Source organism: Lathamus discolor (genome assembly GCF_037157495.1).
Source record: "Lathamus discolor isolate bLatDis1 chromosome W unlocalized genomic scaffold, bLatDis1.hap1 SUPER_W_unloc_1, whole genome shotgun sequence".
NCBI lineage: Eukaryota > Metazoa > Chordata > Aves > Psittaciformes > Psittacidae > Lathamus > Lathamus discolor.
The window spans coordinates 946,821-960,268 of NW_027069096.1; the positions used below are offsets into that span (position 1 = coordinate 946,821).

At 43.1% G+C, this 13,448-nt stretch overlaps 1 protein-coding gene across 10 annotated transcripts in view; it reads left to right on the plus strand.

Annotated features, from left to right (window-relative positions):
• LOC136006178 (ubiquitin-associated protein 2-like) overlaps nt 1-13,448 on the plus strand; it is a 165,418-nt gene that overhangs the window by 78,443 nt on the left and 73,527 nt on the right. For 8 of the 10 annotated variants that reach the window (XR_010608999.1, XM_065664207.1, XM_065664208.1 and 5 more), the window contains exons 17-21: nt 540-711; nt 4,501-4,567; nt 5,926-6,121; nt 7,351-7,442; nt 8,292-8,342. Coding sequence is in view for 9 of the 10 variants with exons in the window: in XM_065664207.1 (XP_065520279.1) it covers nt 540-711; nt 4,501-4,567; nt 5,926-6,121; nt 7,351-7,442; nt 8,292-8,342 (578 nt within the window). In the remaining variant the exon portion in view is untranslated. The remainder of the gene's footprint in view (nt 1-539; nt 712-4,500; nt 4,568-5,925; nt 6,122-7,350; nt 7,443-8,291; nt 8,343-13,448) is intronic. The other 2 variants (XM_065664209.1, XM_065664216.1) reach the window with 2 other exon arrangements.

Genomic DNA, 13,448 nt, shown 5'->3' on the forward strand with positions numbered 1-13,448 from the left:
TTAATGCTGTGCTCAGTTGTAGCTTCTTTTATTCTACTTCATTACACATTTGACTTGTTCTCCAAACTGGTAAGTTGTATGTGCCCTCACACTCCAGTTATCCAAGTCTCAGATATCAAAGGTGCTGTGTAGGTTGGAATGAAGAAGCAGAGCTGTAGGTAAAAGCATATTTGTACAGTGCCTTGAAAAGCACAAATGACTTGCTTGCGGAACCAAATGCAAGGAATTTTAAAATGAAGATTGACTTGCAAGTAAAAGTTAGTAATCTAGATATAGGGAGGTAAAGTGCATAAGACTGTACATGTGTAGCAGTGAAAATTATAAATCTATTGTGGGTGAAGAGCTTAAAGGGGAAAAAAAGATAGTTCTGTTGCTGTTTGAATTTTCATTAATAGCCATACTGCTTGATACTGTTACTGGTTCTTAACAGTCAGGTTTTTGTAAAATGGGGGGAGAATACTGTTGTGTTCTTGGATCCAGGCTGAGATGTCAGGTATGCTGGAATTTGTCTTTGAATGCCTCTTTTTAACTTGTTGCAGCTACTTCATCAGTTCCAGAGCCTTTTCCTTCGCTATCTCTTGCTGGTTCTCTGCCTAGCATGGTATCCACCACTGCCTTGCTTCTGCCTTCAGCATCGCAGCACATGGCAATGTTGTCCAGCTTGCATCAGTCCAGTGATTTGGCCAGCAGCTCACTTTCCCAGTTAAGCAGGTACAGGAGGAGTTGTGATAAACTGAAAGGGTTTCCATTTTGGGGAAAGAGCAAATGTAAGGGTGATTGTGTATGGGGGCTGTCAGACACCAGGGTCCCCTTTTCTGACATTAACTAGAGAGAGATCTAGGAGAGACCAGGATGTTTCTGGTTGCAAAGCATGAGCTCTGGGCTGCCTTTTAATGGTAGAGCAGCTGCTGCCCTCAAGTTTTTGTGGTATATAAGCAACTTTGTGTTTCAAGGGGCTCTTGCTTCAATCATGGCAGCTAAATTTATTCCCTCATTTTGTTTTTCTTACTTTGTCCACAGTGCTTGCTGTTTGTTTAGTGTTGTATGTTTGAAATCATTCCTTAATGGTTTACTTCCTGGCTGATTTTGAAATACTGTAGCTTCATTTATATTTGTATTTCTTAGAATTAAAAAGTAAATAATTCCATGGGGGCAGTGCATGGTGTTTTGGTTGTTTGGGTTTGGGGGTGGGTTTTTTTTTTTTGTGTTTGGGTTTTTTTGTGTGGTGGGTTGTTTGTTTGTTGTTTTTTTTTTTTTTTTTTTTTTTTGCTGGTGGGTTTTTTTTGTTTGTTTGTTTGTTTGTTTTCCTAAGCCGTTTTCTTAAGACACTTTGAAATATCAGATTGGTGCTCCTGGAAGTGTATTTAGCACAGCTTAGCTCATTTGCACTATGTCTGATTTTTCAGTGCCTGTTACTTTAACTTCACCCTCAGGCAGGTGACATCTGAGGCTATACTGATTGAATTATATTTTAATACTCACCTTTGTACTTTATTTGTTAATATAAGAAACTAATTTGATGGGCTGTCTGTCATGGTTTAAGTCCAGCCACACAGTCTCTCTCTCACTCCCCCCCCTTCCTCCTCCCCAGCTCCTGGAGGGATGGGGAGGAGAATTGAAAGAATGTAACTCCCATGAGTTGAGATAAGAACAGTCCAGTAACTAAGGTATAACACAAAACCACTACTGCTACCACCAATAGTAATAATGATAAGGGAAATAACAAGGGAAGAGAATACAACCGCTCACCACCCGCCGCCTGATACCCAGCCCAATGTGAGCAGTGATCTAGCCCTTCTGGGTAACTGCCCCCAGTTCTACATCCTGGGCATGGTGTGCTGTGGTATGGAATACCTCTGTCTATTTTGGGTCAGGTGTCCTGTCTCTGCTTCCTTTCAGCTTCCCCTCCTCCCTGGCAGAGCATGATACTCAGAAAGTCCTTGGTCAGAGTAAACATTACTTAGCAACAACTAAAACCATTGGTGTTATTAGCACTGTTCCCAGGCTGAAAGTCAAAAACACAGCACTGCACCAGCTACTAAGACTGAGAAAAATGACTGCTACTGCTGAACCCAGAACAGGGTTTTTTTCTGTTTCACAACTAGGACATGGTTGATTCTCTTTTAATACACTAGTGTTTTCTGTTGATTAAAATGGTAAATGTGTAAATTAAGAATTATTTCATTCACATTAGAAACAACGTCTCCCCATATTTGTTTGCTGAAAAACTGTGTACATTTAGTTGGAGGATTGATGCTGTTAGACAGATATCAAGCACCATGAAAAGATGCTGCCTGAATTCCAAGCATGTCTGACTTGGTTGTTCTGGAGGCTCATCTGTGTCCCTACCATAGGTCAGATGGTCAATTAAGGTTTATTAGAAGAGCTGGGGAGAGTGTGGGAGGGAGTGGTTTAAAACCACATGTTGGACTGAACCGCTTTTTTCTTTGCTGCCTGAAGTGGTGTCATTGTAATTCCTGCAGACAGGGAACAGTTTTAAAGAGTCAAAGTAAAATTAATCTATGAAACTGCCAAGTTTTATTTTGGTCCCGCACCTTGAAGAACTGGCAGAAGTGTTTGCCCTTAAATTAAGGCATATAATTTAGCCTGCAGCTTTATTATGAAAACTGCTGTATTTTCTTGTGCCTATTTCCATAGGGAACACTAAAATATTTGTTATGGTTAGGATCTCTCTTGTTTCTGATTTCACACGAGGAGAGGCTTTTTGAGCACCAAACTATATGCTGCTGTTACTGCCAGAAGTTCACAGGCCTGATCAGCTAGGGGAAAAAGGTGGTGAAGCATGGAATCAGACTCTACAACTCAGAGAGTTATAAAGCAGGTATGTTTATTATGGCACCAGGTGCAAGGGGGATCTCTCCTCCGAACTTGCACACCAAGGGGTTAAGCAAGCAGATATTTATTACACACAAACATGCATATTCATTAGGTTCCTGAGAGAGCGGTGGGGTTATTACAATTACTTTAGGTACTCATTATCATAAATCTCCTCCCTTTGGCGCTTGCGCACTGCCCTCCGATGGTCGTGGGCAGGGGTCTTCAAGATGAAGTAAGTAGTCTTCCTCATGGTGCACTTTTCACCTTTGGCACAGTTGGATGCCCCAGTAATCACAAAACTAGCTGAAACTAGCCATATCTGTAAGTTTCTGATAGCTGGCAAAGATTTAGAACAGTGTGACCTTCGTACAAAATTTATTGCAATCAGAACAGGATGGGCAGACAAGGAGTATCCTAAGCTAGTAGATGTCTCCAAACTAACTGATAATTAGAAGGATGGTAAGAAATAATTCACTCATTAGAAGGATGGAAAGAAATAATTTACTCTTGTTAGTAAGTCTACTAAATTCTGTTATCACACCACAGACTTACAACACAAACATTGTTCTCTTAGACCTAAGTTAAAAGTATTTTAACCCTATGTTTTCCAGGCACTTGCTTTCCTTATATCAGTGGTGCTAAAGCAGAGTTGCTTCCTAAAACAAAGTTATCTGTGGATGTTTTTCATCAGGGGATTCTTTATGTTCATATTTTGCAGTACATGTATAAAACTGAACTGATAGTTCTGAGTCATCTTTTCAAAGAGGAAATGGCTTTTGATGGGGTGTGGTGGTATGAACCAGCCTTGATTAAATTGCCAGATTCTGTAGTAGTATGTCTAAGTTTTGGGCTTTCACAGATGCTCTTCATTTACTGGTTTTGTGGTTTGCTTGGGCTTTTTATGTGGTTGGGGTTTTTTTTCTTGGTGGATTTTTTGTTGTTGTTGTTTGTTTTGTTTTGTTTTTTGGGGGGTGTTGTTGGTTTTTGTTTTCTTTGTTTTGGGGTTTGGGTGGGTTTTTTAGCCCTGTCTTTTGAGAGTGTGTTCGGGCTTTTGGCAGAGTTGTGGGGCAAATACCTTGCAGTTCTAATTGGTTGAACTAATGTTATGCAGGTTATGTGAGAAATACCATAATGAGTCAAACCTAAGCACTGCCTCACCTAATTAATACCTGTGCCCTGTAGCAGGCGGTAGCAGTTGCTTAGGGAAAGAATGTGAAACAAACCATGTGTTGTGTGAACCTTCTTTTGCTTTTGGACTTTACATGTCTTTGGTTTGTTGCTACGTAATTTCTGAATCAGCTATTGTTTTTTCTAAAAAGATAGTAAATTGATAAATACAAATGAATGGTGGTTTAGATGTTCCTTGATAGTAATTGTCTTTGTACTTCAGTTTCTTTCATTAAACAGTAGTAGGATATTAATTAAAGGAAAAAATTGTCTGTAGTTGTCTGTCTATATATACATATACATGCATGTATATACACACATCACTTACAGACATTTTTTCCTTTAATATCCTGCTGTGTATGTGTATACACACACCTACAATTTTTATTCTTTAACTAATATCCTACTACCTACTCTGTGTTTGTGTATATATGTGTGTATATATACATATTTTAAAATGTCCTAGGAAAAATTTTCTTTGCAATTTCTTTCTAGCTCCCTTTCCACTCATCAGAGCAGCCTCACCCCTGCTTCAGTATTGTCTTCAAGCACATCACATGTGGTAAGTCCTATTTGGATTTCAACATATTTTTGGCATATCATCAGTTTATCTGATGATTAAGACCCTCTCTTAAAGTTCATTGTGTCCCAGTACAGCAAGAACCCAAACAAGAGCCTTATCTGAAGGTCTGCCAGCCCTCTAGTGGTAAAAAAAGTCTTCAGCACTTGTGATTTGTACTAGATCAAGAATAGCTATTACAGAGACTTGCCAGTCACACAACTGTAGAGGAAATTTTCATGCCAGCAAGGGAGGATAGAATAAAGAATTTCTTGTAACAAATGTATTAAAAACAAACAAACAAACAAACAAAACCACCACCCCAAAGCAGAACAAAAAACAAACCCCAACATTTTAACCTAGTTGTCTGAAACTTCTCCACTGGAGAGGTTAGCTGGCAAAATGCAGGTAGTGGAATGATGCATGTCATGACAGATGGTTTTTAGAGTTTACCATGTGGCATTATTGTCGCCTGTATATTTAATGCATTTGAATTAAGAAGTCAAATGGTATTGAACACAGTGTTCTAGATGAGGTTGCACAAACAAGAGAGACACTGCCTTGTTCTGTGATGGGGTCCCAGTTGGGTCCCAACAATCCCAGTTGGGGTGTGCAGATAGGTTACTGCTTTTCTTTATGCCTGTATTTTGGTTTATATTGTTCCATCCCTACTGCATATGTAACTTAAAAATTTACACTTATCCAAACATCCTTCTTTTCTGTTGTCAGAGTTGTTTTGGCTTCTTTGTGTTGATGACACTGTTTTGCAAGTGTGATCAGCTTACAGCTAAGGCACTGTATGGTGCTGGATTCAAATCAAGAACATCCTTTATCATCATGTGTTCCTGTAATAGATCTGGTCTGCATTTCAGTTTACCACATCAACTCTGTTGTGAGGCACTGCTGTTTTAATCTTTTAAATTCTACAAGTGCACTGAGGAAATCATGATAGCAGTATCCTGTATTTTGAAGAAAAATGCTGTCTTTTGGAAAAATATAGGAGTTTATTTAACATAACAGGTACTGGCTGAAAAGATTATATAAGCAAAGGGCAAGAAATAATGCCATGGAGTGACATTTGAGTTACTACTGTATAATTTTGTGATGATGTAGTCATTTGAATTTAACTCTTGCGTACTAATTTTCTTTGAATACTTAAAAAACACAAGCATGCAACTTCATTGCTTGCTTAGTACATAGAGAATGTGTATCTTTTTCTTTTGCATGTGCTGCTGTTACTTAAAAGATTGCTGTTTTAGAGTGGTTTTGTGGATTTTTTGTTTGGTTGTGTTTTTTCCCCCAGCATCTTCCACTGTGGTTTATTTGCTCCGTGATCCTCATTCTTTTTGTCTCCTTTCTAGCACACTAGTGTTGAGAACACAACTTCGCTTCAGCCCTCAGCAACCTTTTCAACTGTTTCAACCTCAGCCACTAGCACCACCTCTTCAGTTGTCAGCATGGCAAACAGTATGAACACTACAAACAGCCTTGGCCTGAGTGTTTCCAGTGTGTCTATACCAGCTGCTTCCACACGGGCAGCTCCCTTAGTGTCTTCAGGTTTGCAATATTAACAGATTACATGGATAGACAGAGGACTTCAGTTGGCAGGGCTATCACCAGCCATAACTGTGCTGAGAAATCCACACTCTTGACTAGCATTTTCAGCATGCTTTATTTGTTGGCTTATGAAGTCGCCTGGTTTTGTGTTTTTGAAATATTTGTTAGGGTGTTATGTAGCATTTATAGAGCACATTCCATCCCCAAAGAGCTTTATAAATAGACACCAGAGCAGTTCTAACTTTGGAAGTTTTGGGCTAGAGATTTGCCCAGTTTGTCTTGGCTGTGAGTTCACATCATCTTTAATTTCAGTCTTCTCTGTGATTTGAATTTATTTGGCAGTATCAAAATGTACTACAGTGTCCTCATTATCATATGCCATATCCCTACTGCCACATGTACAGAAAGGAAAAAAGCGTCTGGTGTTTGTGTCATTCCAAAGCAATGTCCTTCAGAAAAAAGGCCCACAGAGAGAGAAAGAAGGTGGGGAGGCCTCTTGCACTGAAGTGGAAGAAATGCTAAATTCTCTTTTGCTTCTGTAATCAACCTGAACTGCTAAAAGGAAATCCTATGGAGGGAACTAAATGATTTAAATATTGAGATCAAACTTACAGAAGGATTTATCATTTCTAATTCTAATACCTTGTAAATGAAGTGTCTGATGACTGGCCAAAGTTCATTTTTTATTTATTTATTTTTAAACTCTTCTGCTTCCTGTCACTGCTTCATTGAAGCAACTGAAACTGTTTCAGTCTTCTTCTCTTTGCGATTCCTAGCTGCAATAAGTCACACACAAAAAGTATGCTGGCAAAATTTCATGTTTTCCAGTCTATTGCTAGTGATAAAGGGGAATGTGTTAACAGAGCAGAAAATGAGAGAATTTACAACAATGCCTGAATTTTGCCTGCAGGAGCGGACTGAGGAAAGGAGACTTCCTGTAATTCTTGTAATCCTCTTGGACAAAGTAAATGACAAATTCAGACTGTTCTCTGATGGGGCTGTTTTCAGTCTTAAGCAGCCTGTGCTTTTTCCTTTCCTTTGAGGCATGGTTAAAGTCTTCAGGCTATTTTAAGCATTCTCATCAACCAGCACAAAATTCTTCTGCTTAGTTCTGCTCTTTACAAGCTATGACAGTGAAGCCTCCAGGGTTTGTGAGCTATATTGTCTCAATGCTGAAGCCTTTTCTTCTCTAGAGGCTTGTTAAAAGTATCTATATTTTGATTCTACAGGCAAAGCTCCCCCAAATCTGCCCCAAGGTGTACCACACTTGTTGCATAACCAGTATATTGTGGGACCTGGAGGACTTCTGCCCGCCTACCCAGTAAGCAATTTAATTGTTCCTGTCCTTGATTACTTAACTCTGGTGCAAGTGGGCCCTCCAGATCTGCTGCAGTCTATGGCAAGGCATTTCTGTCAGCACGTTGCACCTGGAATTCTTGTTCCAAATGCTGAAGAATATGTGAAATTAACTCGTGGGGTTTACTGTTGATTGTACACTACAGAACTGTTGGTACAGACCTGATTTAGCTGCTGTTGAAGCTAAATGTGCATGTTGCTTTGGTTTTCAGTGGTATCAGGTTTTTAGATCCTTTGAGTAAAATTAGACTCATTGAGGTTTGTGTTACTGGAATAGATATACTATAGTAATAGCTGAAATGTTCCATGTGTCCTTTCTGTCATACTTTGAAAGATTGCACATAGCTACTTGGTGTCTGACCAGGATCAATGTATTTTGGTTACCTTGAATCAAGAACTTTATTCTAATAATTTTTCTGTATCACACTGAGTACAAGGGGATACCATAGGTCACTTTGTGGTCTAGTCATTAAATCTTAAATCCTGCTATTCTCAGAAGTAATGATTGAAACAAAGAAGGCTGTTGCTCTTACTTCCAAATCTGAATGCCCTGTACATTTTTCACAAGTTGATGAATGATGCATCTGTGGAAACAGTGTTGAAGGTGGGACACTAATATTCTCAGAGGGCTGCTGTCACCAAGAAACAGCAGAGTGATAAGCCATTTTAAGCTTACCTCTACTAGCCTTAAAATGCTACAGTGCACCATGATAGCACAATGTGACATATAGCTGTACACCTTTAAAACAGACTCTGTTTAAAGCCCCAAATTGGTAAGTGTTATAATGATGTTTTATTTTTATTTGTCTTTAAGCAGATTTATGGTTATGATGATCTCCAGATGCTTCAGTCCAGGCTGCCAATGGTAAGTAAAGGGCTTAGCTTATTTAATTTTAAACAAGTTACCTTCAGTATCGATCATTTGTGCAACACAAATTAGTGCATTTGATGGTGACTAAGAGTTTATCTGTATGTAGTATATTGTGGGCATGCTATGTGCTTTTGAGAAGGGAAGTTTTTAATTGTTGTAGCAACAGTATGACATCTTGTCAAATTTAGTTGAACCCTGAGTGAGAATGTTTTCTTTTACCAAGAGGTAAGGTTGAACAGCAAGTACACAAATTGGCAGCCAGTAGGTGCATCTGAATGGTTTTGGAGGCACTCGTAGGTAGAGATCTTTGTGTATGCATCATGGCAATAAATGCAGATGAGCTGCAGGAGGGGGAGAGTATATGATGTTTTCTTCCTTACCTGGATACAGAACATAAATTGTGTGTGAGAAAAGCTGTGAGTTAGATTCGCAAAGAGCCTCAACCTAGATTGTGGAAAGGTAAAGAATTTTCTTTTCAGAAAACTAGGATAAGGATCTTGGAGAGAAAGTTTGCTAGTATGTAACAGAGAAAAGTCACAGGATTAAGTGATGCAGTGCATCCCTAGAGGCAGAAATGGAGCGATGAGTAGTGACCTGGAAAAGAAGTATCACTGGATGAATGCCATAGTTAAAGGTCCATGTCAGTACCAGGCCTTCCATGTGGAGTCTGGAGACAGCAAGAGTCAGATAGTCAAAGGTGAGTACAGGGATGTCCCAGGCAAAACCCTGTCCAGTTGCACATCCCGAACACCCATCTCAAAACTAGGCAACTTTATTCTATATGCCAGCAAATAAAGCATGTTGAAAATGCTAATAAAGAGTGTGGATTTCTTAGAGCAGTTATGACTGGTCTTAGGAGGAGCAGCTGAGGGAACTGGGGTTGTTTAGCCTGGAGAAAAGGAGGCTGAGGGGAGAACTTATTGCTCTCTATAACTACCTGAAAGGAGATTGTAGCAGGGTGGGTTTTGGTCTCTTTTTTCCAAGTAACAAGGGATAGGATGAGAGGTCAGAGGGACTGTATCATTCTCTACCTGAAAGGAGGTTGTAGTGAGGTGGGGGTTGGTCTCTTCTCCCAAGTAACACATGATAAGACAAGAGGACACTGCCTCAAGCTGCGCCAGGGGATGTTTAGATTGGATATTGGGAATAATTTCTTCATTTCTTCACTGACAGGGTTGTAAAGCATTGGAACAGACTGCCCAGGGAAGTGGTTGAGTCTTTTCTGCAGCTGAACTTTCCCTTCCTGCCCAAGTCTCTTTTCTGTCTTTAATGTCCTGGTGTTGACTGTAGTCTGTTTCCCTTTCACTCGTGTGTCACCTTTGTTTTCATATTAGCTGATCTTTTCACCTTTGGAAGGATTGTGAAATGATGTTGCTTGGAAGAGCCTGGGGAGCCCCCTCCTGGAGAAAGGGCCTTGGGGTGGTGGCAGTGGTGGCTTCCAAGGAGGTGGCTCTGTGGCAGGTGATGGTTTGATGTGTTCCTGGATAGAGCTGGCCCAGCTCCTTTGTTTAAAGCTCCTGAGAATGGGGAAGAAAGGCTTTTCCTTCAGGAAAAAGGGAAGGGCTTTCCTCCTCCTCCTGGCTGTGGTACCATATGTGTGCCCCTGTAGCAGGGGTTTTGTGTTTTCTCTACTTTCTTGCCTGTGGTGGCTGGAGAGCAAAGAAGATGCTCCCCATAGGGCTATCGGTAAGTGAAAGGTCTTGTGTTTGGGATGGCCTGAGCCCCTGTGCCCCTAAAGGAGTGTTGTCCAAGAGGCCTCTGCAGGTGGAGCTGAGCCAGTTACAGAGGTATAATAATCTAGTTACAGAGCTTGAGGAGGTAGAGGTTGCACTTGCTAAGGTTTTAAGGTCCTAAGGTCCTTTCCAACAAGGATCATGTTCTGCTTATATGTGGCAGCAGCTCTCATGTTTTATCAAAGGTTTTGGAGCAGGGGAAATGTGTGTGATGGTGTTAGTGGCAGGCCGGTAATGAGCTGAGAGCCATGATCTTGTCAGGCAATATTATGTTGAGGGGTGCTGTACTTGTGGTGCTGGCATGTGCACTATGTTTTGGCATACCTAGGTGCCATCACTAGAGGAGGTCCATGGCTGCACTTTGTGGTGCCTAGAATAGTTTATGCTGCAAGGTATTTTCAAGCAGCACAATGAAAGTGTTGCCATAAAAAAATGTCTGAAGTGGCAAGAGGTGAGTAGCTCGAGAGAGGACGCCTTTAACACCGGAGCAGGGGAGAGATCAGCGTCCAGGAGCCTCAACTCAGAGCAGCCAGAGCTACCGAGAGAGCTTCAAGTCCTCGACAGGACCTGCCCAGGAGCCGGCAGCTCCGCTGACGCGAGCCGCTGACTCACAGGGGGCGGAGCCAGGAGCCGCAGCACCAACCCCGAGTGGTTAAAACCTGCCCCAGGGAGCGCGAGCGACCAGCAGTGCGGCGAGGCATTTCGCGCGGGATGGTGAGCACGCGTCGTATGGCCAGGGCCTGCTCCGGAAGCTCTGCTCTGCTCTGGCTGCCCCAGCGGTGGCCAGCGTAGGCACCCAAACAGAGCAGATGAGAGGGGAGGCTGCAGTGCAGAGCTCGGAGTGCAGAGGGTGCCTGCGCTGGTCTTGTGAGGGAAAGGTGCACGATGGGCAGGGCTGCACTCGGTGCTCCCTGGTGGAGGTCCTCCTGCAGCAGGGGCTGAGCTGCGGGACGCTGTAAATGGGCTGCAAGGTGTCAGGGGAGCTGAGAGGAAGCAGAGCTGCTTGCTCCAGCCCCATACTGTGCAGGGGCCTCAAGCTTCCCCTCCAGCTCATGAAGGAAAGAAGGAGGCCACCAACCCAGGAAACTGGGAATTAGTGACAAAGAAAAATAACAAAAGAAGGAGGAAAAGGACAACTAAAGGCAAGGAGCTTCCTCCTAAATCTGTTGTCCCCACGCAGAACCACTTTGCTGTCCTGCAGGACACAAACGCACTTGCACCACAAACAGCCGGATTATGCATGGGTAAAGATCTCTACTGGCGCTACAAAGAAAAAGCGGCGGGTCGTAGTAATAGGGGACTCTACTTTGAAAGGGACGGAAGTACTCGTCTGTCGGCCTGACCCCGTCTCGAGGGAGGTGTGCTGCCTACCAGGGTCACGGATCAGGGATGTTACAGAGAGGGTGCCTGCTCTAGTAAGTTCCACGGACTATTACCCACTCCTGGTGATCCATGTGGGTGCTAGGGATATAGGTAGTAGTAGACTGGGGACCATAAAGAAAGACTACAGAGCCCTGGGAGAGGTGGTTAGGGGCTCCGGTGCTCAGATAGTCTTTTCATCAATTCTCCAGGACACAGGGGAGGACCAAGAAAAAGCTAGGAGGATTGGCCAGGTTAATAAATGGTTAAAAGGGTGGTGTCATAGTCAGGGTTTTGGGTGTCTTGAACACTGGACTGAAGAACACCTATAATAAATGCTCGGAACAATGTAGATATATTCCAGCTGCTCCAGCCAATGAGCTGGCTTCAATTGGAGCTCATCTCAGATGCCTCTATACAAACGCCCGTAGCATGGGGAACAAACAAGAGGAATGAGAGATGTGTGCACATCTACGGGGGTATGATATAATAGGCATCACAGAAACATGGTGGGATGGCTCCTATGACTGGAGTGTTGGAATGGAAGGTTACAGGCTCTTTAGAAAGAACAGGCCTGGCAGGCGGGGAGGGGGAGTTGCCCTTTATGTTAGGGATAGGCTGGAGAGAATGGAACTCTGTCTGGGGGCAGGTGAGCAGTTTACAGAGAATTTGTGGGTCAGGGTTAAAGGGAAAACAGCCATGGGAGACATTCCTGTGGGGATCTGTTACAGGCTGCCTGGTCAAGGAGAACCTGTGGATGAAGCACTCTACCGACAGATAGGAAAAGCCTCACGCTGGCAGGCCCTTGTTCTCATAGCACTGACATCTGTTGGAACCATGGCACTGCACGGCACAAGCAGTCCAGGAGGTTCCTCGATTGTGTGGAAGACAACTTCCTTCTGCAAGTAATAGAGGAGCTGACAAGGAGAGGTGCCATGCTTGACCTTGTGCTCACCAACAGGGAAGGGCTTGTTGAGAATGTGGTACTCCAGGGCAGCCTTGGATGCAGTGATCACGAGATGGTCGAATTTGAGATCCCCAGGACAGTGAGAAGAGCATGTAGCAAGCTCACTGCCCTGGACATCAAAAGAGCAGACTTTGGCCTCTTCAGGAGCCTGCTTAGTAAGGTTCCATAGAATATAGCCATGGAGGGCAGGGGGGCCCAAGACTTGTTATTCAAGGATCACCTGCTACAAGCTCAGGAGTGCTGCATCCCAACTAGAAGGAAGTGCGGCAGAAGGGCCAGGAGACCTCCTTGGATGGATAAGGAGCTGCTGAGGAAAATTTAGTCAAAAAAAGAGGCTTATAAAAAATGGAAGCAAGGACAGGCGGCCTGGGTAGAGTACAGGGACGTTGTCCGGGAAGCTAGGGACCAGGTTAGGAAGGCTAAGGCCCAGTTAGAATTAAACCTAGCCAGGGATGTTAAGGATAATAGGAAGGGATTCTACAGGTACGTAGCAAACAAAAAACAGACTAGGGACAACATAGGCCCCCTGAGGAAGCTCTCGGGAGAATTGGCTACCCTGGATTTTGAGAAGGCTGAGGTTCTGAATGACTTCTTTGCCTCGGTCTTCACTGGCAAAGGCTCTGACTGCACCACCCAGTTCTTAGAAGGTAAACGCAGGGACTGTGAGAATGAAGACCTTTGGCCCACTGTGGGAGAGGATCTGGTTCGAGACCATCTTAAATATCTGAACACGCACAAGTCCGTGGGACCTGATGGAATCCATCCGCGGGTCCTGAAGGAGCTGGCGAATGAAGTTGCTAAGCCACTGGCCATCATATTTGAAAAATCATGGCAGTCAGGTGAAGTTCCTGATGACTGGAAAAAGGGAAATATAACCCCCATTTTCAAGAAGGGGAAAATGGAAGACCCGGGGAATTACAGACAGAATCACAGAATCACAGAATCCCAAGGGTTGGAAGGGACCTAAAAAGATCATCTAGTCCAACCCCCCTGCAAGAGCAGGGTAACCTACAGTACATCACACAGGAACTTGTCCAGGCG